Genomic DNA, 26,571 nt, shown 5'->3' on the forward strand with positions numbered 1-26,571 from the left:
GGGGGGGGGGGGGGGGCAAACGAGGGAAATAAGGATGTGTGTAATAGTTTGATTGCAAGAGTGTGCTTTACTCCATTTTTTATTAGTTAACTAGATTAGGAAACATAACTACAATGAATTATTTTAAACCATTAAAAATAATATGGAGAAAATTTTACAAAAAGAAAGAGAAATAGCAAATTAGAAAACACTATTAATTAAAATACATTCATGGTTTAAATTTAACACATGTGACACAGTTACATACAAATTACAAGTTAAGACAAAGGATGAAAATGAAAAACTACAAATAAATAGCAACATGTTCCCTAAGCCCAGCAAACAAGAATTCCATTCCCCTTTGCCTGCTTTGACCTTGGAGAATATAATGAGACACTGGCTATCATAATATAGAGTTGGCTAGAAAGTACCTCAGGGTCGAGATTTTTCAAAAGAGGTTATGATAATGAAATAAAGACACTGCTTTTTAATAATTAGTACTATATCTACCATGTGCCAATTTTTTTGGTCTACATATTGAAAAGATCTACCCTGAACATTTTAAACTATTTTAAACCAGTACTTTTTTTTTTGTTTTGCCATTCATATTTCCTGTTATTTTATGAGAATTAATTTGCAGATATTAAGGTTCAAACTCTTAAATGAAAAGATTAAATTTTTCCCTCATAAATGTACCTGAAATTATCACATTTATCAACTACCAAATATTTTTTCTCAAAGTTAAAAGTTTCCTTAATCCACTTTGCAGCTAGTATCACTGGAAAGAATGACTATTCTTATTTCTATCATTAAATATTTGTTTCTCTATTTTTGAATTCCTGTTAAATAAAACTTTGACAGAATTTACTCTTGTTTTAAATATCTCCTTATCAACATAAATAATGTTCTAGACATATCTCTATACTTGCAACTTGGTGGACAAGTAAGAATCAGTTGCAGGGAATATAAGGAACCCAAGTTCTGGAAGAAGATTCCTGATTGTTAAAAGATTTCACTGATGGTCCTGGGGAAAAAAAATATTTTTGATCTTTGTTTTTAGTCTTGTTTTTAAATTTAGTTTCTTTCCAGTTGCCCAGTCTGGCCTTGAAACCACAATCCTCCTGCCTTAGCCTACCACCAAGCCTCACTGGAAAAAATATTCATTTCGAAACGAATACCCCTGCAGGGATGTGATTCAGGGGAATAGCTACTCCATTCCTGTAGGGGAGTTGTTTACTCATTGCTAAACTGTAGGACTCCCTTCAGAGGAATAGTGAACAGAAGGCTACAAACAAGTACTTAAAGGTCCAGTGTAAGGGCCTGAAGAAATATTTGGTACGAAAAATACAGAAGCTTATTTCTTGTGGTGAAGGTATAGTACTTACCTACATTTAACATCTAATGCAATAACACAGCTCCAGAAATGTATAAGCTCTTAGTCCAGATATGGGTGTTATGCTCAGATCAGGGCACTGGCAGAGAAAACCTAGAAGTCCAAAGTGAGGGAACAACTGGATGTTGCTCATGAAAGATTTACCCCAGCAGTCTCCCTACCTTAGAAGAGCCAGAACCTCACCCTGCTCAAAGAAGCTTCAGGCAACAGAAGACCCTTTTGTTTGCACCTGACTTCCTCTCCAAGAGGATAACTGAAGTTCCAGTGAAACCCCTGGGTCATGCTAGGCCTAACAAAGGAAGAAAAAGCCTGAGCACTGTATAAACTAAAAGAAATAGCTTTCATGTTTTGATAGGTTCCATGGGTATACACCTAGAATTGGATTTTTAAAGAGAAGTCTTGTTGAGATAGAATTACCATACCATAAAACTCACTTATATATGTGTATAAGTTGAAAGTGGTATATTCACACAGCTATGAACAAAGATGAGAATCTTATTTTAGAATGCTTTCATGTCCCACCAAGAAAAATCCACACCATTTTGGCAGACATGCCTAATGTGGTTCACACACAATGAGGTTTTATTTGGTGTCCTGTACTGATGCATGTTGCATTGCAGATGAACACTAAAGTCACTATGCTTGCTTGCAGGTTCTTTTTCATATTATTAGTGGTGTCAAAAGACTGAAAAGATAATTTTTCCATAATTAAGGATTGTTCTTGTATGGATTTTAGGGAAATAATTCACAACATTGGCTGATTAGTAAAATTTAAAATCTCTGCATTGCCTCAAATCTACAGATGTATCTGGAAACTGGAACTATTTATAGCTATAAACTATATTCCTTGAATTTTAAACTATATTATAAGGTCAGCATATTGTCAATTTAAAGTACATGCAATGAATTTCTGGGCATTAAGCCTTTTCCTGGGAACCTACATAATAACTCCTGAGTCTTTTCAAAGCCTTTTTAATCTCTTTATTTCTTAATGTATAAATGGCTAGATTGAGGAGAGGTGTAAAAACAGAATAAAATACAGCAAGAAATTTGTCCAACCAGGTGATGTTGAGTGGCCACACATAAATGAAGATACAGGGCACAAAAAATCACCACAACTGTGATGTGGGCACTGCAGGTGGACAGGGCTTTAGATGCACCAGTTTTAGATCTCTGGCAAATGTTGCTCCCTGAGACAAGTGTACGTGGGAGACAGGCAGGACCAGCCTGTCATCTCGAGGGGCTGAGCAAGAGGGTAAGTGTCACGACCCAGTCCCCACCCAAGATTGGGAACAAACCACACTGAGCCAGGAGTTGTGTCAGCCTTGAAGGCACAGCAAATCTCAATCTTTATTGCCTCTAAGGTGATTTTTATAGCAGAGGAAAGAGGAAGTAGAGCAGAGGAAGTAGTGGGAGCCTATAGGGAACAAGCACATCCCTGTTACCCCAGAGACATATTCTAATTTAACCCTGTGATGCATGTGGAAACCATACCCAGCTTTCGTGTGGTCACGTATACAGAAGCCTTACCCAGAGATACCATGAGGCCACTTTTCTTAACGCCCAATAATGGCTACAGCTCCAAAGAAGGCACAGACAAGTCCCAACAGGCAAACACTGAGAAGAATATATGTGTAGGATATCAGCAAGAGGATAAAGCAGGTTACAGCCACAAACCCACAGTCAACATTCATTAAAATGTCTAAATTATAGGAATCCATGCAGGCCAGCTTGATCACCAGAGGCATATCACAGAAGAAGCTGTCTGTTCCCCTGGGGCCACAGAACTATCACAGCCAGGTGACTCATGGCATGCACAAAGCCAGTAGTCCAGGAAGAAACCACCAGCCCAGTGCACCTTTGCAGGCTCATAATGGTGGAGTAATGAAGTGGTTTGCAGATGGCCACATAGCGGTCATAGGCCATGGACACCAGAAGCACCATCTCACTTGCTGCAATGAAATGGGCAAAAAAGATTTGGCACATGCAACCTGCAAAGGAAATGGTTTTGTTCTCTCTGAGAAATTCTGTGATCATCTTAGGAGTGGTGACTGAGGAAAGCCACATATCAACATGCCGCAGTCCGGCTGCAGCAAAATAACCTACCAGGGGGTGACGAGCAACTTGTGTACAATGATACAGCAGGAGTGGGAACCGTTTATTGTAGGACAGGAGGGGTATATATACATTACACACAGCTTATCTTAATTACATAAACTAGATACAGCAGTCAACCAATAAGGAATCTCCACACTTAATGGCTCGCTGGCGTTACTTCACAAACCACTCCCTCTGGCAAAATGCCAGGTGCCACCTTGACTTGTTTACAGACCTTAACATGAACAAAGGACAGGTTGGCCAAAAAGAAGTACATGGGGGAATGGAGATGAGAGTCAGTGATGATTAAGGTCACAATGACAATATTTCTAGATACAATGATCACGTAAAGCAGCAAAAATATCATGAAGAGTAAGACCTGCATACTCCATGAGTGGCCAAGTCCCAGAAGCACAAATTCTGACACTGTGGACTGATTTCCTCCATCCATTTTATTGAGTATGCCCTCTAAAATAACCTGGAGAAAGTAGATTAGCAGTTAGTGGGAGGAGAAAGGAGACTAAATGTTTAGAATTTGATATTCACATTGAAATTCTTCATATCTAACATTAAAAGTACGATTGTGAGGAGAAATCTTGGTTAAATATGAATAGCATCATATCTCCAAAAGAATCTAATTGTGAACCTGACTTTCCTGCATGTTAGTTGGAATTTTTATCCAAATGATTTGCCTAGAAAGCTCTCTCACAAGAAGGAGTGTGGAAAGCAGAGAAGCAAGGTGAAATGCTAAACAATGATTGTTTAGCATTTACCGTGTTTCACCCGGTATTGTGGTTATGTACACTATTAAGTGAAAAAAAACCTGAGCCTGAAACTCAGAATCATCACATTTTATATAAAAAATATTAAATCATGCTGGGGAAGATAATGGAGAACTGATATTGCAATCCAGCACAAATGATTTGACATACTCTTACTATTTCTATGTCCTATGTTTAATAATTTAAAGTCCTGATAAAATGTCCTCTTAAAAGATGATAAAATTAAAATTTTACTTCTCTTTCTAAAACAAGTCTTGAGCCAACCTTCATGGGAGAAGCTGAATTGAGGGTCATATAATAAAACTTAGGCATATAATTTGGATGCAAAACTAGGCATAAAATTTAACAGCATTTAAAATCTATCAGAAGATAGAATGTATTTTGTAAGGTGAGTGGGTTAGGAAAAAAAATATGTTCACTATAGAGTCACATAGAAGTGAATGAACCAAAGTCGATGGGAACTCAAACTTAGATTCAAATATAATGAGCTGTGATGTTCCAGATATCTTAAGGTTATCGACAAAATACATTTGCCTTAAATTGTATCAGTGGATGCTAGAAAATCATAGGCTTTGAAACATTAATTTCTTGACCATCAGAAATACAAATCTCTCTCTCTCTCTCTTCTGTTTTTTTTTCTCTCTCTCTTTATGTATCCATCTCTCTATATATGTATATATACATATATACATACATTTATATGTTTACATATACATATAATAGTTACAACATTTTTATTGCTTTCTACATAAATATATATACATATACGTATGCATGTATATGTGTGTATATATGTGTGTGTGTATATATATATGTATATGTATATATATATATATATATATATATATATATTTATAAATTGGGACTAAATTGCATTTGCATACATGTGTAAGTAAATTGCACCTTTGGAATATTAGTACTGAATGAATGTAAAATTAAACCTTCAGTAGTAAACACCAATATTGCTTAGCTTGATCTCTTAGCAAACGACAACACTTCTCAAGCTGGACGATACTCTCAAGCTCTTAGCAAATGACAATACTTCCCTCAGGCATTTTATGCTCAAGCTGGATGGTGGGACCATAATTTCCCTCCGCCATGATTATTTCTTGGCATTGTTTTTCTCATCTTTTTTCTAGCCTTTAAAATGTCAAGTTTGGACCAAGGAGAGCAGGTGAGTAACAAAATCCATTACCTTAGTGTGATTATTTTCCCCTTTCCTTTTACTGAGGACACAGAAGTACAGATTAAAAAGAGAAAAATTGCAAAATCAAACAAAAATTTGCTAGGGAAAAGGAGATATATAATAATAGTCTCATAACTTGCAAATAGATGTTATATTCTGTCATAGAGATTTACCAAATTTCTAAGGAAAATAAATCAATATTACAACTAATTGATTTATGCCCATTGCAAAATTTGAACAAATTGAACTTTTAACCAAAATTTAGTTTCTTTTTACAGAATATTTTCTGGGCTAAATTTTCAAAAGATATTTCTATACCCCCTGGAATAAATTACATAGACAGTTGTCACAAATACTATTGCTAATATGTTTGAGGTAGTTATTTACTAAAAGATAACTATGCATATTTGAGAGAAACAACTGACCCATAAAAACTCATATAGCTACTTAAAAATAAGTTTTGTAACTATTATTTTTGAAAATGTTGGAGAATAATTATACACAACAGATTTATTGATTAATATTTGCATTTTTGCATGCATATATAGGACTTAGATGATTTAATTAATTCTGTGATATCTACAGATGAAATATGTAGTTATATTCTATAGTTCATAATTATACTCTTTATTCTTAGGCTGTTAGTTTAATCATATTTTGTAATAACCAGGTTTATAACGTTTCTCTGTGTTTACTTTTTTGTTTATGCTAAGAGCTATCATCATATTCTATGCATTCTTTGATAATAAAAATAATTTTATCCTCTTAAAAGTCAGGGACTACTTGAAAATGGTTTACTAGAACCTGTTCATGTTGATTCATGGGGAAAGGACTATGGTCTTCCTACCTGGATCTGACAGCATCTCTGAGGCAAGGCATATTACAGTTGTGTTTACTCTTGTTAACTCCATAGAAATTCTACTAGGAACAGGTAGGAGGAGAAAATTTGTGGATTCTCTTCTGAAATTTTTCAGAAGCTAATGAAGCCATTCTTCCCACCAGGTGTAGCAAGGCTCTTTAAAATAAAGGCATGAAAATATTTTAAGAATTATCTTAAAGAAAATCAAAGAAATCAGATGACTTACTAAACACACTTTTCTCTTAGAGCAGATTCTGTCTTCTGAAGTGTGCTTGTGTTACATCCATTTATGGGTGGAGATAGTGTCTGCGGAGGTGCTCTCCCTCAGCATGACCTATATTCACCACCTGAAGCCATCCCTTGGGGGAAATTAACCCATTTTATGCTCAGAACACAAGTATGGAAATAATTACCTGGATAACTCTTCAGGTCTTCTTTATAAGAGTGATACCAGTGTTGTATCCTCTTGAAGTCAGAAAAGGGAGATAAGTAAAAAATATCGCAAATCAGCCCAATGTTAAAAATCAGTGAGTATTTTAAACTTTATTCAATGGGACAATAAGCACAATAAGTACCACATTTAATTCAATTTTATTTCCAATTGCCAGAGAGGTCATATGCTGAAAGGTGTGATAGACAGTGCTGTAACACATGTCAAGATTGTCTGAATTGATAGGGAATCTTGGTCAAATGACCTGATGTAATTCAGTTTATTCTATGATTATATGAGATGCTGACTGTTACATATTGTATGTCAACTTATTAAGCTGTTTTCAGGTTTTTAAAAAGGACTTTGATGTGAGTTCTAAATATATTTATTTTGACTTCTTAAATTTAAAACCAAATTTATTATAGTACATTGATATATGAGACAGGGCTCATATTTAAGATATACAATTTGATGAGTGTGGATACATGCATACAGCTGTAAAAAGACCACCACCGTCATGTGCCTTACCCCCCAAAGCTCAGTTGTTCTTAGATAATCTCCTTCCAGTCCTTCCACATATCCTCCTTCCACAAACAACCATCAGTCTACACTCTATCATGTGTTAGGGTTTCATGTAAAAAAACTGGAGAGCATGCAATCCTTTTAAAAATTTTCTTGGTTGGGTGCTGTGACACATGCCTATAATCTCAGTGGCTCAGGAGGCTAATACAGGAGGATTGTGAGTTCAAAGCTAGTCTCAGCAAAATCGAGGCCCTAAACAACTCAGTGAGACCCTGTCTCTAAATAAAATACAAAATAGGACTGGGGATGTGGCTCAGTGGTTGAGTCCCCAGGGTTCAATACTTGGTAACTCCCCCCCCCCCAATTTTTTTCTTTTATTAATCATAATTATTTTTATATTCATCATGCTATTTATATCAATAGAACATTCCTTTTCATTGCCAAATATTTCATTGTACTTAAAGCCATAATTGTGTTCACATTCATGTCCTGAGGCATATTTGTGTTGTTTCCAGTTTCAGACTATTACAAATAAAACCTTCTTTGCTCATCTGTGTACAACTCTGAGTAACTTGAATACTTTCAAAGTTAATTTGACTTGTTTTATGGCCAAGAATATTATCTAACTTGGCAAGTGTTTGTGCATTTCAAAATGGTGTATTCTGAAAAAGCACCCCTCTACGGTTGTTGGTGGGACTCCAAATTAGAACAACCACCTTGGAAAACAGTATGGAAATTCCTCTAAAGACTACAAATGAAACCACCACATGACCCAGTTGTTCAAATCCTCAATATTTATCCCATACCTAAAATCAGTATACTATAGTGATATGGATTCATCCATGTTTACAGCAGTAAAATTCCCACTAACCAAGTCATGGAAACAGTCCAGGTGCCTGTCCAATAAATGAATTTTAAAATGTGGTGTGTATATATATATATATATATATATATATATATATATATATATATATATACACACACACACACACAATGGAGTTTTACTTAATTATAAACAATAATAAAATTATGCCATTTACATGTAAATGGATACAAGTGAAGAATATTATGCTAAGCAAAATAAGCAAGACTCAGAAATTCATGGAATCACTGAGAAGGACACATCTTGGGGGGTTCTACTGCTGCAATTGAATAATCTGAATCTACTCATTATATAATATTATGTATGTCATATAAAATATTATGAACATTATGACATATTACATAAAACCTTATAAAACATTATCTGAACTTTGACATATTCTACACATTCTAATATTTATCACCATAAAAATATCAAGGAAAAATTGAGGAACTGTTGAAGATTAATACATAATGAAGAGACATGGTAATGAAATGAAATTTGTGGTTCCAGAGGTTTTACCTTGTTAAAAGGATACTACTTAGTTAGTGTTTAATAAAATCGAATGTGTCTATTGACTAGCTATTCATAAAATAGCACTGTGAATTTCCTGATTTGGAAATTATGCTGTCTTAGGAAATGCACTGAACTAGTCAGTAGCAAAATAGCATTGAGTCTTTACCTTCCTCTCAAGTTTGCAAACAAATATTATATGGGTATATTTATAAAATACATGTATTACACATGAGATTATGTTTATGCATATATAAATATGCATATTTGTGTATCAGTCAGGGTTCTATGGAGAAACAGAACCAAAAGGATGTGTGTGTATATCTTTGTGTGTATATGTGCATATGTACACATACATGAAAGATTTTTAAGTAATTGGTTCTTGTGATTGTGAAGACAGTGAATTCAATATCTGAGAAGATAAATCAATATTTAATCTGATACATTTGCAGTGGGAAATTCAGAGAATGAAGGAATTTTGGTACAATGGCTGTCTCCTGACAGTTCCTCATGCTTATTAGAGGTCAGTCTTTTGTCTTTTGAAGCCTTCAAGTGATTGGATGAGTTTTATGTTAAGTATAGGGGGTAATCTGCTCCATTGTCCCATCAACTCAAATGCTAATTTCATCAAAACCAGAAATATCCCATATACTGTTTGACCAAATATCTGTGTACCATGAAATTAATATGCATATGCATTTACATGCATATTATTTATATGAATATTTATACTTATATATTACCTATACCTATATTTGGATATATTCATTATATATGCATCCTTGTTACATTTATTTTTATTTTATTTATAAAACAAATTTTAAAATATTTATATTGTTATTTGATTATAACAACATAAATTTCTTTATTTACCTTAAAGAAAAATGATATATATACAAATTGACAATAATGGAGAGCATTACAGGGGAAAATTTGAACTCTTACAGGACATAAACTGCAATTCAAATAAACAAAAGGATTTTCTCATGCCCCCTCATATGCAGGATAACACAGAATAACAATGTCAATGTTATCTCCAATATACATACTCAATAAAAATTTAGTTTGTCTTAAACTAATCTTAGTAAAACTAACATAGATAAAGATTCATGCTTTCCTAATGCAACTTTCAATAGGAAAATGAAGAGAGGGATCACATCCACTAAATGTTAAACCATATACAAAGTGATTGTCCCAAAATAATGAAGGTAAAACAAAAGACATCTATGAAACTAAGCAGAAAACTTGGATCATAAATCTATACATGAACTGAAATACACACAGAGCCATATTGTGGTACAGTTCTATGCTGCCCATTGAAAGCAATGGAGGAAAAGATTAAATTGGAAATATTGCTGGGAACAGTCATTTAGTAAAAGGAGGTAAAAATTGAGTCTCTCCTTCCATAGAAAGGTGGACTACAGAAACTTTTAATCACAAAATGCAAACAATGAAACAATAATAATAAAAGAAAATGTTGAAGAATATCTTGGCAATCTGTTGCTGGGAAAGAACATCTATAAACAAAACTTTGAAAGTAAATAGAAGGTAACATTCGAATAAATATGAGGATATAAATAGTGAAAAATAGCTGTCTAATGAAAGATACTAGGAGGAAACTAAACAGACAGCAAAGTCAAAAGTTATTTGTCGTATATAAAATCAATAAAACCCCTGCTTTCAAAAATAACTTTCTATGATGGTGGACATGCTCTATACCTGTTGGATCTGGTAACAACTATTTACATAGGGATGTTGGACATTAGATGAATGTATCTGAAGAGCTAAATTTTCAATTTCTAAGAAAAAATAATTTAAATTTATGGTTACCTGTCCATATATGGTAAAAGCTACTTTATTTTACTGTGCAGATCTATATCATTCCAATCAATAAGAAAAGTAAAGAAAATCCACTTAAGTGAATGAAGATCATGAAAGAGCAAGAAATTGAAGTTTATAGCTAATGGATATGGGAAGGAGGCTCCAAAATTCCTGGGAATCTGAAAAAGCAATAAAGCAACAAGCTATTAGATTATATAGAAAACAAAATTTAGAATACTGACTGGTGGAAACTCTGGCTCTACAGTTGAAAGTAGGTAATAATCTGTAGCTGTAAGTGAAATTAATTATTTTCTTCCCTGGGTGTTTATACTACAGAAATTTTTACACAGGTTTACATGCAGAGAGGGTATAAAGATACTAATCATGAAAATGCTTGTATTATTAGGAAATTGAAGGTACCTTAGTTATTAATTAAGGCACAGTTGGTTAAATTGAGTTTGATTTATATGATGAAAAAATAACAACACTTTGAATCAATGAATTCTCTCTAGAATTACCTTATTGATGGGTTTGAGAAGAAAGAAAACTGAATGGCACTTATGCAAGTTAAATCACTACATTGGTAAGCATTTGAGGGACAATAGTAAACAATTTTCGAGTGAATGATAATATAAACAAAACATAAGAAAGAATTAATTTAGGAAGAAAAAGGTAAAATATCAAATTCTAGTGCATTTAGCTGAGGGTCAATTATGATCTTAGCCTTTTATATACATGTTCAAGTGGTCATGGATGGTCTATTTATTCCAAATTTAGGGTTTCTGTAGGCAATTTTATCAGCTTTCCTAATCCTGTTTTTTCATGGTATAAATGCCAGGAATCCATGGGGGCTACTTTAGTTTTTCTTTGTCCAGGGGACGAACACTAAAGTAATGTTCTTACTTGTTTTTAGAAAGGTACATGATGTAAATCTGTACACAAACATGAATGAAAGATAAGACAAAAGGTGCAATGTCACCCTTGTTAGCTGTAATTTCTGTTAAGGAAAAAATGCATTCTTATATCTGCTTCTGTTCAGTCATAAAAACAACTTGTTTGCCCTGTTGCAAAATAATCTTTTGACTTGTTAGGATCCCCAAAAATGTAAATGTTTATGTCCACGCCTGGGGCTCAGAAGAATTCACATAAACTTGACTCTCTTTTCTCATCTACAGAATTGAGCTGAAATATCCTTGATTTAAAGTATAGAAATTCAGTTTTCTTTCTTTTCAGTAACTACTAAATTTCTAAATATAGTTATTGAGCCAAATTTTCAATCACAATACTTATTATATTAAAAAATCAATTTACTAATGCATATCTGAAATAGATTTCAATGAAAATAATTTTCTCTCAATAAAACTATATATATCATAGAAATACAACAATGGGACATTTTGTAAAACTTTAAATGTATGATATAAAAATATTTAAAAAGCTACAAGGAACCTCCATTTCAGGCCAACCTATTCTGACATGTAATTTATGTGGCTTTTCCACAAAACCCTTCATCTCCATGACTATTGTTTAGAAGGTGTGTATGGAGCTAGTGTGTTGGGTCCTCAGTCTGTTCATGGCTGATTTCATCTCCTGATTCCTCAGTGTGTAAATAATGGGGTTCAGTAAGGGTGTAATGACTGAATAAAACACAGAAAGAAATTTATCCACTGAAAGACTACTGAACGGCCAAGTGTAAATGAAGATGCAGGGCCCAAAGAACAGAGTGACCACAGTGATGTGAGCAGACAGTGTGGACAGAGCTCTGGAGAGCCCACCCGAGGATCCATGTCTCACAGTTACCAGAATGACAGAGTAGGAAATAAGCAAGAATATGAAGCAGATGAAGGACAGGAGGCCACTGTCAGCAATTACCAGCAACTCCAGAACATAGGTCTCAGTGCAGGCAAGCTTTATTACCAGGGGAAGATCACAAAATATGTCGTCCACTATGTTGGGGCCGCAGAAGGGCAGGGTGACAGTGAAGACCATCTGGCTCATGGTGTGCACCAAGCCAACAGCCCAGGACAGCAGCACAGAGCCCACCAACACCCTGTGGCTCATGATGGCTGTGTAGTGAAGAGGCTTGCAGATGGCGATGTACCGATCAACCGCCATAACTATGAGAAGAGTCATCTCACTGCCCCCCAAGAAATGGAGGAAGAACATCTGAGCCATACAGCCCCATAAGGAAATAGTTTTCTTCTCCCTAAGGAAATCTGCCAACATCTTAGGGGTCGTGATGGTGGAAATGGACATATCCAGAAAGGAGAGGTTTCCAAGGAGGAAGTACATTGGTGTGGAATGAAGGTGAGAGTCACAGGTCACAGTGATCACAATGAGAAGGTTTCCTGCCATGATTGCTGCATAGGCCAGCAAAAATATGCAAAAGAAGAAAATTTCCAGTTCCAGAGTGCTGGTGAGCCCTAGCAAAACAAACTCAGATATCGTAGAGCTGTTCTTCATAACCATGCAGTGGGAATTACAAAAGTGTTTGAAGTGAAGGTAATCTGGAAAATGTTAACTTAGCCTGTGATGGTTTGAAGGTGTGGGCATAAATGAAGTGAAAATTTGAGTCCTATAGAAAGGAAGAAGATGGACATTTATGAAAAAAACATTTTATTTGATTAATACAAGGGGTGCTAATCACTGATATTGGAATTTTTATCATTCAAAACGGCAGAAAAGATGAGAAATTTATTACAAAATTTCACACATGTATATACAGGCCTAGATGCATCTCCACATGTATTTGTTGTTTTTATCATGAAGTCATGAGTTCATGAACCGTGTGTTCAATGTAATCAATGAGAAACACGCCAATCACAATTAATTAAATACGTTAGTTCAAGTGATAAAAATATTCACTTCACATTTTGGTGATGAGTATTCATTCTTTTCCACTCCTAAATTTGAAGTATTTATATATGTGTATATAATTTGAAATCATATATACATGTATATTAATATATGTAATATATATCATATATAAATTATATTTATAATACATAGGTGCATATACAAAATATGTCATCATACAGGTACTTACACATAACAGATTAAGGTACATTATCCTACCAGCTCCAGTATGTTCTTACCTTTCCCATTCATTCTAAAATGATAGCTCAATAATTTTACTAATTCCTAAATAAGCAAAGCTTAAGCTATGAACAGGTTGTATTTTTCCTCTGAGCCCTCCAAATTATTAGATAAATTCTGTTCCTGAGGAGTTTTTGTATATTTAGATAATTGTTTTTTCATTGTCTCAGATTTTTCTTCTTTTGGAGCCATGTTCTTAATTATACTTTGGTTATGAGCAGAAGTCCTGACCTCTCCTGTCTAGTCCTCTTGCTTATTTTCCTAAATCTTTTGTTGCCTGGCACTTGGCTGAAGCTCTTCCTTTCTTCCCTTTGTGTTGTCAGGGCAGGTGTCCCCTGTGAGAAGTGTTTGTTTCCCTGGCTCCTCAGAGCTGACCTTCTCTTCTGTGTCTGTGCTGCCCTGGGATATCTCCACCTGTGGAGATTGAGGGGACTCACACAGCTCACCTTTGCCCTCTGTGAGATTTCCCACGTTGAACTGCAATGAATACAGCTTTCTATTTTTAGTACTCCAAATTTACATATAAAATACTGTAACGTACCCTTTTAATCACCTCCATATTTTCTACTTTTAGCATGTTAAGACTAAGGACTGCATAGATATGAAGAATAATTTTGTCACTATTGTGTGGGATCAATTTTTGCCAGGGCAAGGATACAAACAATGATTATAATAATTCTTAATAAAATAGACAATTTGACAGCTGTAAAGTTTTATTTACCAGAGAAAAACATTTTCATCCACACAAATTTCAGTATTAGCCTTTCCTAGTAAAATTCATCTGAGGTGTGTACTGGTTTAAATATCTTGACAGTCAACAGAAAATACATAAATGTTGAAGGACATAATTTCATTAATGCACATACATATCACCTGTATGTACACTATGAAATATACAAGTATATTCACATACATTACCCTTTGGATTCTCATAATTATTTTTAATAGGGTATTATTTCTAAGTGGGTATTATTTCATTTTAACAATCAAATAAATACATATTACAAACTATTGGAAATAGATAAACATTGAAATAGTTAACATTGAAGGCAGGACTACTTTTTTATATTTTACTTTGAGACGAGGTCTCACTAAGTTGCTCAGAGCCTCGGTAATTGCTGAGGCTGGCTTTGAACTTGCAATCTTCCTGCTGCAGCCTCCCAAACCACTGGGAATACAGATGTGCACCACAGAGCCTGGCTAGAGCTGACACTGTCAGCTCACAGGATCACTTCTATATTATATTTTAGCTTTGGATTTGGATTATTTTTGTTTCAGCTTTTTTCTTTTGAACTCATACTACACATATGAATAAAGCTACAAATACACACATACACACACACAAATTCAAATGACCATGCTTGTGCCTCATCCTATTCTGGAATATCAGAATGGAAGGTGGAAATCTATTCTTGTTTTTAGTTGGTTTTTGCCTAATACTTTATCACATATTCAGAAACAATGTTTATCCCCAAATTATAATTAAAAACAAACTGAACTGCCAAGGTTTAAATTATAGGTCTTTCCTCACCATTTGCTAGGAATATATATTCCCAATTGTTTGGAATATTTATTTATTTGGCTGTTAAAATGAAATAATACCCACTTAGAAAAAAAATACCTTATTAGAAATAATTATGAGAATCCAAAGGGTAACATATGTGAAATATACTTGTATATTTCATAGTATACATACAGGTAATATATATGTACATTAATGAACTTATGTTCTTCAATATTATCTATTTTCTGGTGATTGTTAAAATATTTAAACCAGTACACACTTCAGATGCATTTTACTAGGAAAAGCTAATACTGAAGTTTGTGTGGATGAAAATGTTTTACTCTGGTAAATAAAACTTTACAGCTGCCAAATTATCTATTTTATTAAGAGTTATTATCATCATTGTTAGTATCTTTGCCCTGGCAAAAATTGATCCCACACAATAGTGACAAAATTATTCTTCACACCTATGCAGTCCTTAGTCTTAACATGCTAAAAGTACAAAATGTGGAGGTGATTCAAAAGGTACATTACATAATTTTATATGTAAATTTGGAGTACTGAGAATAGAAAGCTGTATTCATTGCTTTTGTCTTTATTATTTCACATTTATGAAAATTCCAGCTAAGTTGACATAGAGATGGATTCAAATATATTAAGATAAAATTATTTAGGAACAAAATTTGTCTGTATGATGAAAGATTAAGTACTTTTAGAACTATGTCTTTTATTTATTTAGATGCAGCAAAATAAATTCCAGTGAGACAAAAAAAAAAAAAGAGAGAGAGAGAGAGAGAGAGAGGTGATCTTCCTAACTGAAGCTGCAAGTAAAATTCAGTGGAAATTTTAAATTTGTAAGTAGTATTGAACACACACCAACAAAAAAAAATGGAAAATAAGGATCAGGCAACATTTCATTTATAGCCACAGGTGTCTGAGAATGAGATGAATGGCATGTGACTGGGGACCAAGCTAAGCTTTCCGTGTTTTTCCCAGGGCTAAAAGATGATCAATTTCTACTCTCAAATGTACTTACTGCTTAGGAGTAAAAATCATGGATGTTCATACTGTTGGTATAACAGAAACATTTACACAAAGAACTTGAATAGAAAACTTACTGTGTGTGGAAATATGTTAACTGAGACTTTTGATAAGAGTAAAAGTATATGTGAACCATATTATGTTTCCATTTTATGAAAGTGTTAAGCCATGTATGAATTAGATAACAATTGGGTAATGTTCACTTATGACAAAGAAAATGTTTGGAAAACAAAATAAAATGCCTTGGTGCCAAAATAACCATTAAAATATTTTCTAATTAAAATAATACACGTTTTTAAATGGCCCCAAAGTTGATGTCTTTCTGCTTACTGTGTCAATTGTATGCAGTAGTCACAGAAAATTAGGTAGACCACATAAATATAGATGATGATGGTGTCTAGCTCATGTAATTATAGATTTAATTGAAAAACCATTAACACAAGTTCTTAGGCATGAAGAATTTTCTTATATATTGATCAAGTTAATAAAATATGAAAGAACTATTTTAGTTAAAGGTAAAAAATTCCAGTGGGTTTAGAAAACTGGAGATAGTCCTTGGATTGCAAAAATGCATGTTTTGTACAGATTGCAGAATCACATTGTTGTCATACAGTCACCTATGTATATACAGCAATCAATCATAATGTCTATTCTATTCTACTGCCCTTCCTATCCTCCCTTCCCCTCCCCTCCCCTCCCATCACTTCTCTCTATCCAATCTAATGTGACACACAAATTGTAATGTCATGTGTAGCTAATAAAAAATGCATGTTTTAACAGCACAATTAAATAACTTTATTTACTGAAATATTAAAGACCTTCAATGGAGGAAATAAGTATATAGTGGAAGAAGAAATCAATTGATTTAAATTAGTCATTCATACAATTTATCTCAATTAATTTTCCATACATGTTTTCTAATTTAATATAAATACTCAGTGCAGGAAAATTAGAACATGGCTAAAGTCATATTTTAAAAAATTTAAAAATCATAAAGTACATCAATTCTCATTTTTTATCTGTGATTTTATTAGTTTCAACATCAGGCTTATCATAGATGCTAAATTCTGTCGAATAATTTCCTACAGTTTCACCATATAAGTTATTTAGTCCTTTGATACCTTTTGGATTAAATAACTCAAGTTTATGTTCCTAAACTCAAGCTCAAACTGTGAAGCTAAGACTGCATCAGGAATGTGAATGGCGTCCACTTCTCAATCACAGTGGTTCCTCTGCTCCTCACTGCATGCAGGCACATTTGTCCAGATGGAGGTGGGCACCATCAGCTCTAAGAATTTCCCTTCTGATCAGAGTAATATAGTTTCAGGTAAGTTACTAGTTTCATGTCAAATGACAGATCTTTTGTTAAAGTGCATGAAGGTACTGACTTAGGAGTGCTATTCAAACCTACCTGTTCTAGTCGAGCAGCGACATCTTCAAAGACACAGGATGTCTTCAAAGACATGTAGACACAGTGAAGTTCTGAATATATATGGCCTAACATATTTACTTCTAGTAAAATGGCAGTCGTTTATGCATGTTTAAAGAAGAGGACAATTGAACACTGTGAATAACTCCCAGAGGGAATTATTAAAATAACCATGTGGATTTCCCCTAGAGTTCAGAATAAGAACTTGTTTTACTATTGTTTAGGTGAATCATGAATTCACCAGATGTTTCATGCATGTAAACTTTCTCTAAAGGCTGTTTGCGCAGCAAAGCAGTAAGTGGGTTGGTTGGTTCTGAGTAAAAGATATTTATAGAAAATTAATTTATTCTAAATAAAACATGAAGAAATTATAGTTCTCTTAACTTGATTACATAAATAATTTATAACTAATATGACGACTAATTTTCTTATTCAAGCAAATTTATATAAGCAGTGTCTACTACAAGGACACTCATAGAACATTGACCAGTTAGTAACACAGATAAAAATATTTGGGGACTAGAGAGACAGGGTGGTGTTGGTGGGGCTTTCACCATTCTTAATGACCTGAATTGATTATGAGTAGTCTAAAAATCAGAGAAGTTCATGGACCACTCTAGTATAACATTATGATAAACAACATAATTAAGCCAGCAAATTCTAAAGGCTTACAAAGTAACAACAAAGAACAAAGATGAGTTCATTCACTAGAGCAGTTATTCTGTGTTTATTGTAATAAGGAATTCCTTCATGTTTTTAAAACAATTATAGCCTTCTTGAAAGAAATACCAAAGAACTGTATTGATAAACATTTGATAAATGTGGTGACACATGAGTTTCCAAAAAACAAAGTAGACATTACTATAAGATTTTTGACTCTCTTAACCTCAAAGCTTTTCTTTTAATGCAGTTCCCCATCTCAGACCTTAGTATAAAGTAAGAATTGTCATTAAAATGTAACCTTTTAAAAGTGTCTCTGCTGAAGATGTATGCTGTAGTATGCATTACTGCTTGAGAATGTATTTGTAAGACAGGCAGGGTTCCTAAACACAGAAATTAGAAAGATAATATGTGCACAAATTGCTGCTCAAATGTAATTACTCAAACCAGTTGATAAGTATACTTAATTTTCTAAAATAAAAATAACAATTTAAAAGACATGGTCCAGGGCCAAATTGAAGAAAAGACAAGAAGGGAAAATATATAAGCTTGATTTCCAGGTATAAGATATCACCCTGAATGTAGTCTGTTAGATTTTTTGCATAATTTTAGGTTTTTATTTACTTTTAGAATGTCTCATTATACAGATTCAGTAAAGTTACTATTATTATGATTTAACAGATTTAGGTTAAAAAAAAAAGCCAGCTCACCTCCCTTTTTCGCTTGTGCACTTAAGAAGACAGAGCTATATTAAACTTAAAGATTACTAATGCTAATATCTCCCATTCAAATTACTCCATTGATATTTTTTATTAAATAAGAGGATTCACCATAATTACATATTCTGGTGCCTTTACCTGTATTCAACCTCAGTATTAAACTTGCCAGCTTAAATCCATAGGTCTCCTTCATAAAGGTCAACCTTCAGTAGATACAAATTCTTTTTGACTCCACAATATCTGAATAGACTGACACTTCTGTCTGAAATTCTCTTCCTTTGTCTAATGTCCTGTTGCACAACTTCCTTAATGTTTGTCCTTGGTTTAAAGATCTCATTCTCACAGTGGTTTTCTGAGATCACTATGAGTAACATAGAACCCTCATCTCATCCCAACCTATTCTCCTCTTTGGGACAGGGACCAGACATATATCACTAACAATGTATTATATTGCTTGGACAAGAGTCTGGTACTTAGAAAATATAAAAAAGTTTGCTTCACAAACAGTTGAAATAATGTAAAGAAACATTGACCCATCAGTGTAATTTAGTATTAAAAAATATATTGAAAAAGAAAATAAATAATTCTTATTACTGTCATTGATTTTGAATTTTAAGAAACTAATTAGGAACACAAAGAAATGTTTCAAAATATTTTCCTCAATTTCTAGGTAATTAGTATGATTAGACTGTTGAGGATTAAAAAAAAAAGAAAGTTTCTGTAAATCCTAATTTAATACTACTGAGGAACCTTCATAATATTGACATATAATGGAAGATATCTTTAAGAACATTAAGTTAAAAAACACAATTGTTAAAATTTATATTAAACACCATCTTTGATATTATCTCATTGAAGTAAATATTTTGCAATTTCATTCACTAAAATATAACAAAAATTTTATAAGGAAACACTCTGTTTACATATTTTTGATATCTTAAGACTCATGTTATAAAATAATGTTTGTTTTTCCAGGAACTGTATCTCTGTTATGAACATTTTAAATCAAAACATTTAAAGTACCTTAATATATAGAATATGGCAGGAATAAAACTGATATCATTTAGTATTTTTATTTCAACCACTTGATTAAATACTTAAGACTCAAGTCTCTAAAATAGTAGAAGGCAGACAAATAAGCAAGGACACAAACAATAACTAAGAGAAAACACAGGAACCAATCTGTTGACTGTTCAGTCTCTTAATGGCTGCCTTCATCTCCTGATTCCTCAAAGTATAAATAATTGGATTAAGGAAGGGGGTGATTATAGAGTAAAACACAGACAGAAAGTTATCTACAGAATAACTATTAAACGGAAAAGCATAGATGAAGATAGTGGGGCCAAAGAAGAGGGTCACTACAGTGATGTGAGCAGAGAGTGTGGACACAGCCTTGGAGGAGGCCCTGGAGGAGTGCTGCCAGAGGGTGACGAACATGATGATGTAGGATATGACCAAGAGGTTGAAGCACACCAGGGACAGGAGCCCACTGTCTGCAATCACCAGGAGCTCCAGGACATAGGTGTCAGTGCAGGCCAGCTTGATGACCAGAGGGAGGTCACAGAAGATGCTGTCCACAACATTGGGACCACAGAAAGGTAAACCCACTGTGAAAACCATTTGGCTTGTGGTATGAATGAATCCAACTGCCCATGACAGCACCAGAAACCCAATGAGCATCCTGCAGTTCATGTTGGTCTGGTAGTACAAGGGCTTGCATATGGCCACATAACTGTCAATGGCTATAGCTATCAAGAGAGACATCTCACCACCCCCAAAGAAGTGCATAAAGTACATCTGGACCATGCAGCCCCACAATGAGATGGTTTTGCGTTTTCTAAGGAAGTCTGCAATCACTTTGGGAGTTGCAACAGAGGAAAGACATAGGTCAAAAAATGATAGATTTTCCAGAAGGAAGTACATTGGTGAGTGAAGATGGTTATTAAATATCACAGAGATCACTATGAGAAGGTTCCCCACTACTGCAGCTACATAAACAAGAAAGAAGATAACAAAAAAGAATATCTGAATATCTTGGGGATAGGAAAGTCCAAGCAGAATAAACTCAGAAATACTTGTGTTTTTACTTATGATATCCATATATCTACTTTTGTGAGTCTGTCAGAAGCTGTCTAAAAGAAAACAAAGAAAATCACAGAGAAAAATAAGACAGTGTACCTATTCATTACTTCTGCATTTCATTTTATTATTTATTCAGAGCATCAATCCTTATGTCTGTCTTCATGTTCAGCTCCAGATTAAACTGTAGCTAAATGCTTAGTTTATTATAAAGATAGTGAAGGACTTTGAAAATCAATAATGAAGTACACTTTTATCTTTGAGCTTTGTGGAAGTACATTGAAACATTCATATCCCATCTTCACTATGCACTAAAAAGGCTTTTAATTTCCACATTAAAAATAGTGTTCAAATAAAATTTGCATTAAATATTACTGAAAGAAACTATAAGAGAGAATACTCATATCATTAGTATAAAGTTTAATATTGATATTGTTATATTGTTAATTGAAATTAAAGTTAATGTGTGAGGAAAGATAGAGATTCGGAGCTGGAATGACCCATATGACCTCTGCTAGACATTAATGATTTTCAGTTTATTTAGCTAACAAAATAATTATTTGCAAGTGTGTTACAAAACTGAATCCAAAGGCCATCTGGATGTGATGTTTCTATTTAGTGCATATGTCTTCATATATTAACAGTGCATAGAAATCCAGAATCACCTTCTTAAGGCTAGGATGTACCAAAGTTCACCATTACTGTGTTACTCAACTTTTCTTAAAGAAGTTGAGAAAAAAATGAGTGAGATGAACCATTAACTTTTGCTTATTAAAAGAAAAAAGAAAGACAATACCACTAAAAATGTGGATGCATTGTTTGTACAGTATCATTATAAAAGTTGTTCTCCCCTTTGGATCTTTGTTTCTTCCCAATTATTTTCACAAGGGCTTTATTTGACTCAGCTTAGTGAATTAAGAAAAAAAAATAACACACATTTAATGAGGTCAGGACTTGATCTAGTCTGAGCCATAAAGTGGAGAGCCTTGCCTTTTCCTTGATTGGGGCTGTAATGCAATTCTTATTAGAGGTCTGTGAATTATTTCTAGAACTTTTCTTGTGTTTGCCAGAATCTTATAACCAGACTCAATAATGATTATTAAGAAAGAAAATTAGATACATAGGATTATTTTTTTGTAAGTTTTAACCTGTAAGTCGCATGTTTTAAATGTGAAAATACAGTGTCTCTAGCTAACCACACTAAGCATGAAATTACATATTTTCCCTTGCAGAGCTAACATTAAGGCAAAATCTTATCAGAATTGTATCATATGCCAATTATTATGTTTGACTACATCTTCCAGAGTTATGTAAAAATTAAATGAGCAGAATTTGAAAGTGGAAATGTCTAATTATTCTCATTGACCACCAGGACTTGTTGACTGTACTTGTACTCTTGCAGTAAGATCATCATGTGCAGTTATTTCCTCTGGACAGTCTATATTTCTAGGAAGTATATAAATAATATACTTGTAGAAGCACATGGACCCCCAAACTATTGATTGCTTTCTAGTTGAATTAGTGTTTAAACAATTACCCATTTTTAGACTGCTTCTTTGAGGTGCTAGATTTTCTCTCATGTCATTTCTCTTAAATTTTAATGAGTCTAGCAATAGCATCATGTGTGGTAACATGTTGTGTCTTTCTAAGCTATGTATCAGGCACATTATGCTTGCAGTCTTATTATTTATCCACTTTTTAAAATAATTGCATACCCTGAAAAAAGTATGTGACTTTCTTCATATTATGTGATAATATAAGATGATTCCATCTAATCAGTGTGGCTGAACAATTTAAACACACCCACATCTCTTTTTTCTAAAGATCACTTATTCATCTGGGAGTATTGAATTAATTTCTTAGCACTTATATAAAAATATTGTTTCATTTTTGTCAGTTTGAAACAAAGTCAAATTCATTTCCATTTAGCTAAAGCTTTCCAATTCCTTCCTTCTTCTAGAAATTTGGCATTTGTATCTATTACTTAGGAACACATTCAATTTGTAAGTTCAAATAGTGTGGAAGATGTAGTTTATAGTTAGGGTAATATGTCAGGGTCATCAAACCTACCACTTGGACTCAAACCTCACTTGGACTTTGGACGTAACACCTTTATGAAATCCTGAAATGCTTGGTCTTCAACATCCAGTGAGATTGTCTGCCCTGAATTCAAAAAAGTACAGTGTTTAAAAGTATGCATTGGTAAGGGATATACAGGAGAAAACAAATTTGATAGTTGTTAGATCCCTCAGAGACTGGTGATAAAAATGTCCTGGGGATTGTGAAAATCTCTCTGCCATTGCAGAAAATGTGAGGTAATTTTTTACCTATGGTAAGATTTTAAAGACAACAACTAATATTCATAGGGTGCAGAAAGATAGATCTAAAGGTAAATTATGGGATTTTTGTATAATATTCATACTTCTGCTTCCAAAATTTTATACAATAAACATTGATAATAATCCTATTAGGAAACTATAAGAATTTACTCTGTTTTGTTTTCATTTATTTGACAAAATATATGTATGTTGTCACATGTGATATTTTGATGTAAGTACACATTGTAAAATGGGTAAATTAAGCTAATTAACATATAGATTAATTAAAATAATTATTTTTTGTGGTGAGAACACTTAAAATGTAGTCAGAAAGTTTTAAGATAATCATATACACTTTAATTATTATATCCTTGATGTATAATAAACTTGTTAAATTTATTCCTCTTTTATAACAAATTTTGTACCCTTTGATTAAACTCTTTTCAGCTCATCCTCTGGTAACCACCTTTCCATTCTTTATTTCTAAGAGCTTGACTTTTTTGTTTCCACATATAAGTGAGATTATGTGGTATTTGTCTTGCTGTGCTTGACATACCACATTTAACATAAGATCTTTCAGGTTCATCCATGTTGTAACAAATGTCAAAATTTCACCCATTTAAATCCTAAATATTATTCCATTGTGCATATATACTCAAATTTATTTATTTGTTTGTTGATGGACAGTTATGTTGATTGTATATCTTGGCTATTGTGAATAGTACTAAATAAACATGGGAGGAATTAGACCAGAGGCCCTACACCTAATAGAAGAAAAAGTAGGTCCAAATCTTTATCATGTCAGACTAAACCCTGTCTTCCCTAATAGGACTCCTAAAGCACAAGAAGTAAAATCAAGAATCAATAAATGGGATGAATTCAAACTAAAAAAAAACTTCTCAGCAAAATAAATAATGAAGTGAAGAGAGAGCCTACAGAATGGGAGCAAATTTTTTATCACATGCACAGCAGATAGAGAACTAATCTCCAGAATATATAAAAAATTCAAAAAACTTAACACCAAGAAAAAAAAAACCATTCAATTAAATGGAATAAGGAACTGAGCAGACACTTCTCAGAAGATGATATACAATCAATCAACAAATGTATGAAAATATGTTCTTCAGCTCTCTAAATAGGGAAATGCAAATAAAACCTACTCTAATATTTCATTTCACTCTAGTCAGAATGGCAGTTATCAAGAACACCAGCAACAATAAGTGTTGGTGGTGATGTGGAGGAAAAGGCACACTCATACATTGCTGGTAGGATTACAAATTAGTGCACCAATCTGGTAAGTAGTATGGAAATTCCTTTAAAAAATTTGGAATGGAACCACCATTTGACCCAGCTATATATATCCTTCCATACATGAATGGATAAAGAAACTGTGTTATGTATACACAGTGGAATATTAATATTACTCAGCAATAAAGGAGAATAAAAGTATGGCATTTGCAGTTATATGGACAGAGTTGGAGAATATCATGTTAAGCAGATTAAGTCAATCCCCCCAAAACAAAGGCTGAATGTTTCCTCTGATAAGTGGATGCTAATCCATAATGGAGCAGGGCATGGGACGAGTGGAGGAACTTTGGTTTGGGTAGAGGGGAGGGAGTAAGGGGAGAGGGAATGATGGTAGGAAAGATGGTGAAATGAGATGGGCATCATTACCCTAGGTACATGTATGATTGCACTAATGGTGTGACCCTATTTTGTATACAAGCAGAGAAGTGAAAAATTGTGCACCATTTATGTACCACAAATTGAAGAGCATTTTGCTGTCATGTATAATTGATTAGAACAAATTTTTAAAAATTTAAAAAGCGTAGTAGGGCAGATACATCTTCAGCATGCTAATGTTGTCCTTTGGATGCATAGTCAGTAGACAGGTAGCTAGATCATTTGCAGTTCTATTTTGAATTTTGAGAAAATCTTTATACTTTTTCCATTTTATCTGTATCAATTTATATTCCCTCAGTATTTTCCATTAATACTGTACAAGAATTTCCTTTCATCCATATTCTATCCACACTTTTACTTTCATCTATGGCAGCCTTTGTAATGGGTGTGAGGGTACATCTCATTCAAGATTTAAGGTATGTATCCTGGTAATTAATAATAAAGGAGATTTTTCATATACATGTTGGCTATTTTTATACTTCTTTTGAGAAATGTCTACTCACACCCTTTGCTGATTTTTGAATTATTTTTCTGACTATTTAATTGTTTGAGATTTTTATATATTTTAAACATTAGCCCCCTTATCAGATGTATATGCTGCCAATATTTTCTCACACTCTGAGATGTTTTCCTACTTACATTGTTTGCTGTGCAGAATCTTTTAATTTGTCTCAATCCTTTTTGTTTCTGTTTTTTTTGTTTGTTTGTTTGTTTGTTTCCTTGCTTTGTGGTCATAGTCAAGAAATCATTGGCATAGTGATATTATAGTGTTTTTTTGACATTTGTATTATGGTAGTTTTAAAGTTCAGCTATTGAATCTGGATTTTCTGTATTTCTAAAAAACATATTGTTCAAATATAGAAAATAGACTTTCAGAATCTCATGGGACTGAAAAGACAAAGTCCCATTATTGAAATATTTCTTGCTGAATGAGTATTTAGTACTTACTCATTTTTTGACTGTTTTCATAGGAAGATTAAATTTTCTCATCTGTTGCTCCTCTCTCTCTCTCTCTCTCTCTCTCTCTCTCTCTCTCTCTCTCTCGGTATTGAGGATTGAACTCAGGGACACTCAACCACTGAGCTACATACCCAAACCTATTGTATTTTATTTAGATACAGGGTCTAACTGAGTTGCTTTTTGCCTCACCATTGCTGATGCTGGCTTTGAACTCATGATCCTCCTGTTTCAGCCTTTGGAGCTGCTGGGTTTACAAGTATACACCATAGCACCTGGCCCTTACAATCTTATCATTTATCTATCCTTAAAAATTATTGCATCCTATGTGGGGGAAAAGGTACATTCATACATTGCTGGTGGCACTGAAAATTGGTGCAACCAATCTGGAAAGTAATATGGAGATGTCACAGAAAATGTATAATGGAACCAGCATTTGACCCCAGCTATCCCACTCCTTGGTCTGTACGCAAAGGACTTAAAAACAACATAATACAGTGATACAGCCACATCAATTTTTATGGAAGCACAATTTATAATAGCCAAACTATGGAACCAAACTAGATGTCCTTCTGTAGATGAATGAATGAAGAAACGGTGGTATATATACACAATGGAATATTACTCAGCAATAAAAGAAA

General features: G+C 33.6%; 2 protein-coding genes and 1 pseudogene across 2 annotated transcripts; all 3 read right to left on the reverse strand.

Moving 5' to 3' along the window:
- Nucleotides 1–2,289: 2,289 nt before the first annotated feature.
- Nucleotides 2,290–3,923, reverse strand: LOC107137848 (annotated as a pseudogene).
- Nucleotides 3,924–11,971: 8,048 nt separating this feature from the next.
- LOC107137712 (olfactory receptor 4L1-like) lies at nucleotides 11,972–12,913 on the reverse strand. Its single transcript, XM_015480165.1, has one exon. The coding sequence runs from the start codon at nucleotides 12,911–12,913 to the stop codon at nucleotides 11,972–11,974; it is 942 nt and encodes a 313-aa protein (XP_015335651.1).
- Nucleotides 12,914–20,051: 7,138 nt separating this feature from the next.
- Nucleotides 20,052–20,993, reverse strand: LOC107137713 (olfactory receptor 4K13-like). Its single transcript, XM_015480166.1, has one exon. The coding sequence runs from the start codon at nucleotides 20,991–20,993 to the stop codon at nucleotides 20,052–20,054; it is 942 nt and encodes a 313-aa protein (XP_015335652.1).
- Nucleotides 20,994–26,571: the final 5,578 nt, after the last annotated feature.

This window comes from Marmota marmota, unplaced genomic scaffold (assembly GCF_001458135.2).
Source record: "Marmota marmota marmota unplaced genomic scaffold, marMar, whole genome shotgun sequence".
Classification (NCBI taxonomy): domain Eukaryota; kingdom Metazoa; phylum Chordata; class Mammalia; order Rodentia; family Sciuridae; genus Marmota; species Marmota marmota.

Coding starts and splice junctions, on each gene's coding strand:
- LOC107137712 (XM_015480165.1), bottom strand. CDS start 12,913: ATGGTTATGAAGAACAGCTCTACGATATCTGAGTTTGTTTTGCTAGGG.
- LOC107137713 (XM_015480166.1), bottom strand. CDS start 20,993: ATGGATATCATAAGTAAAAACACAAGTATTTCTGAGTTTATTCTGCTT.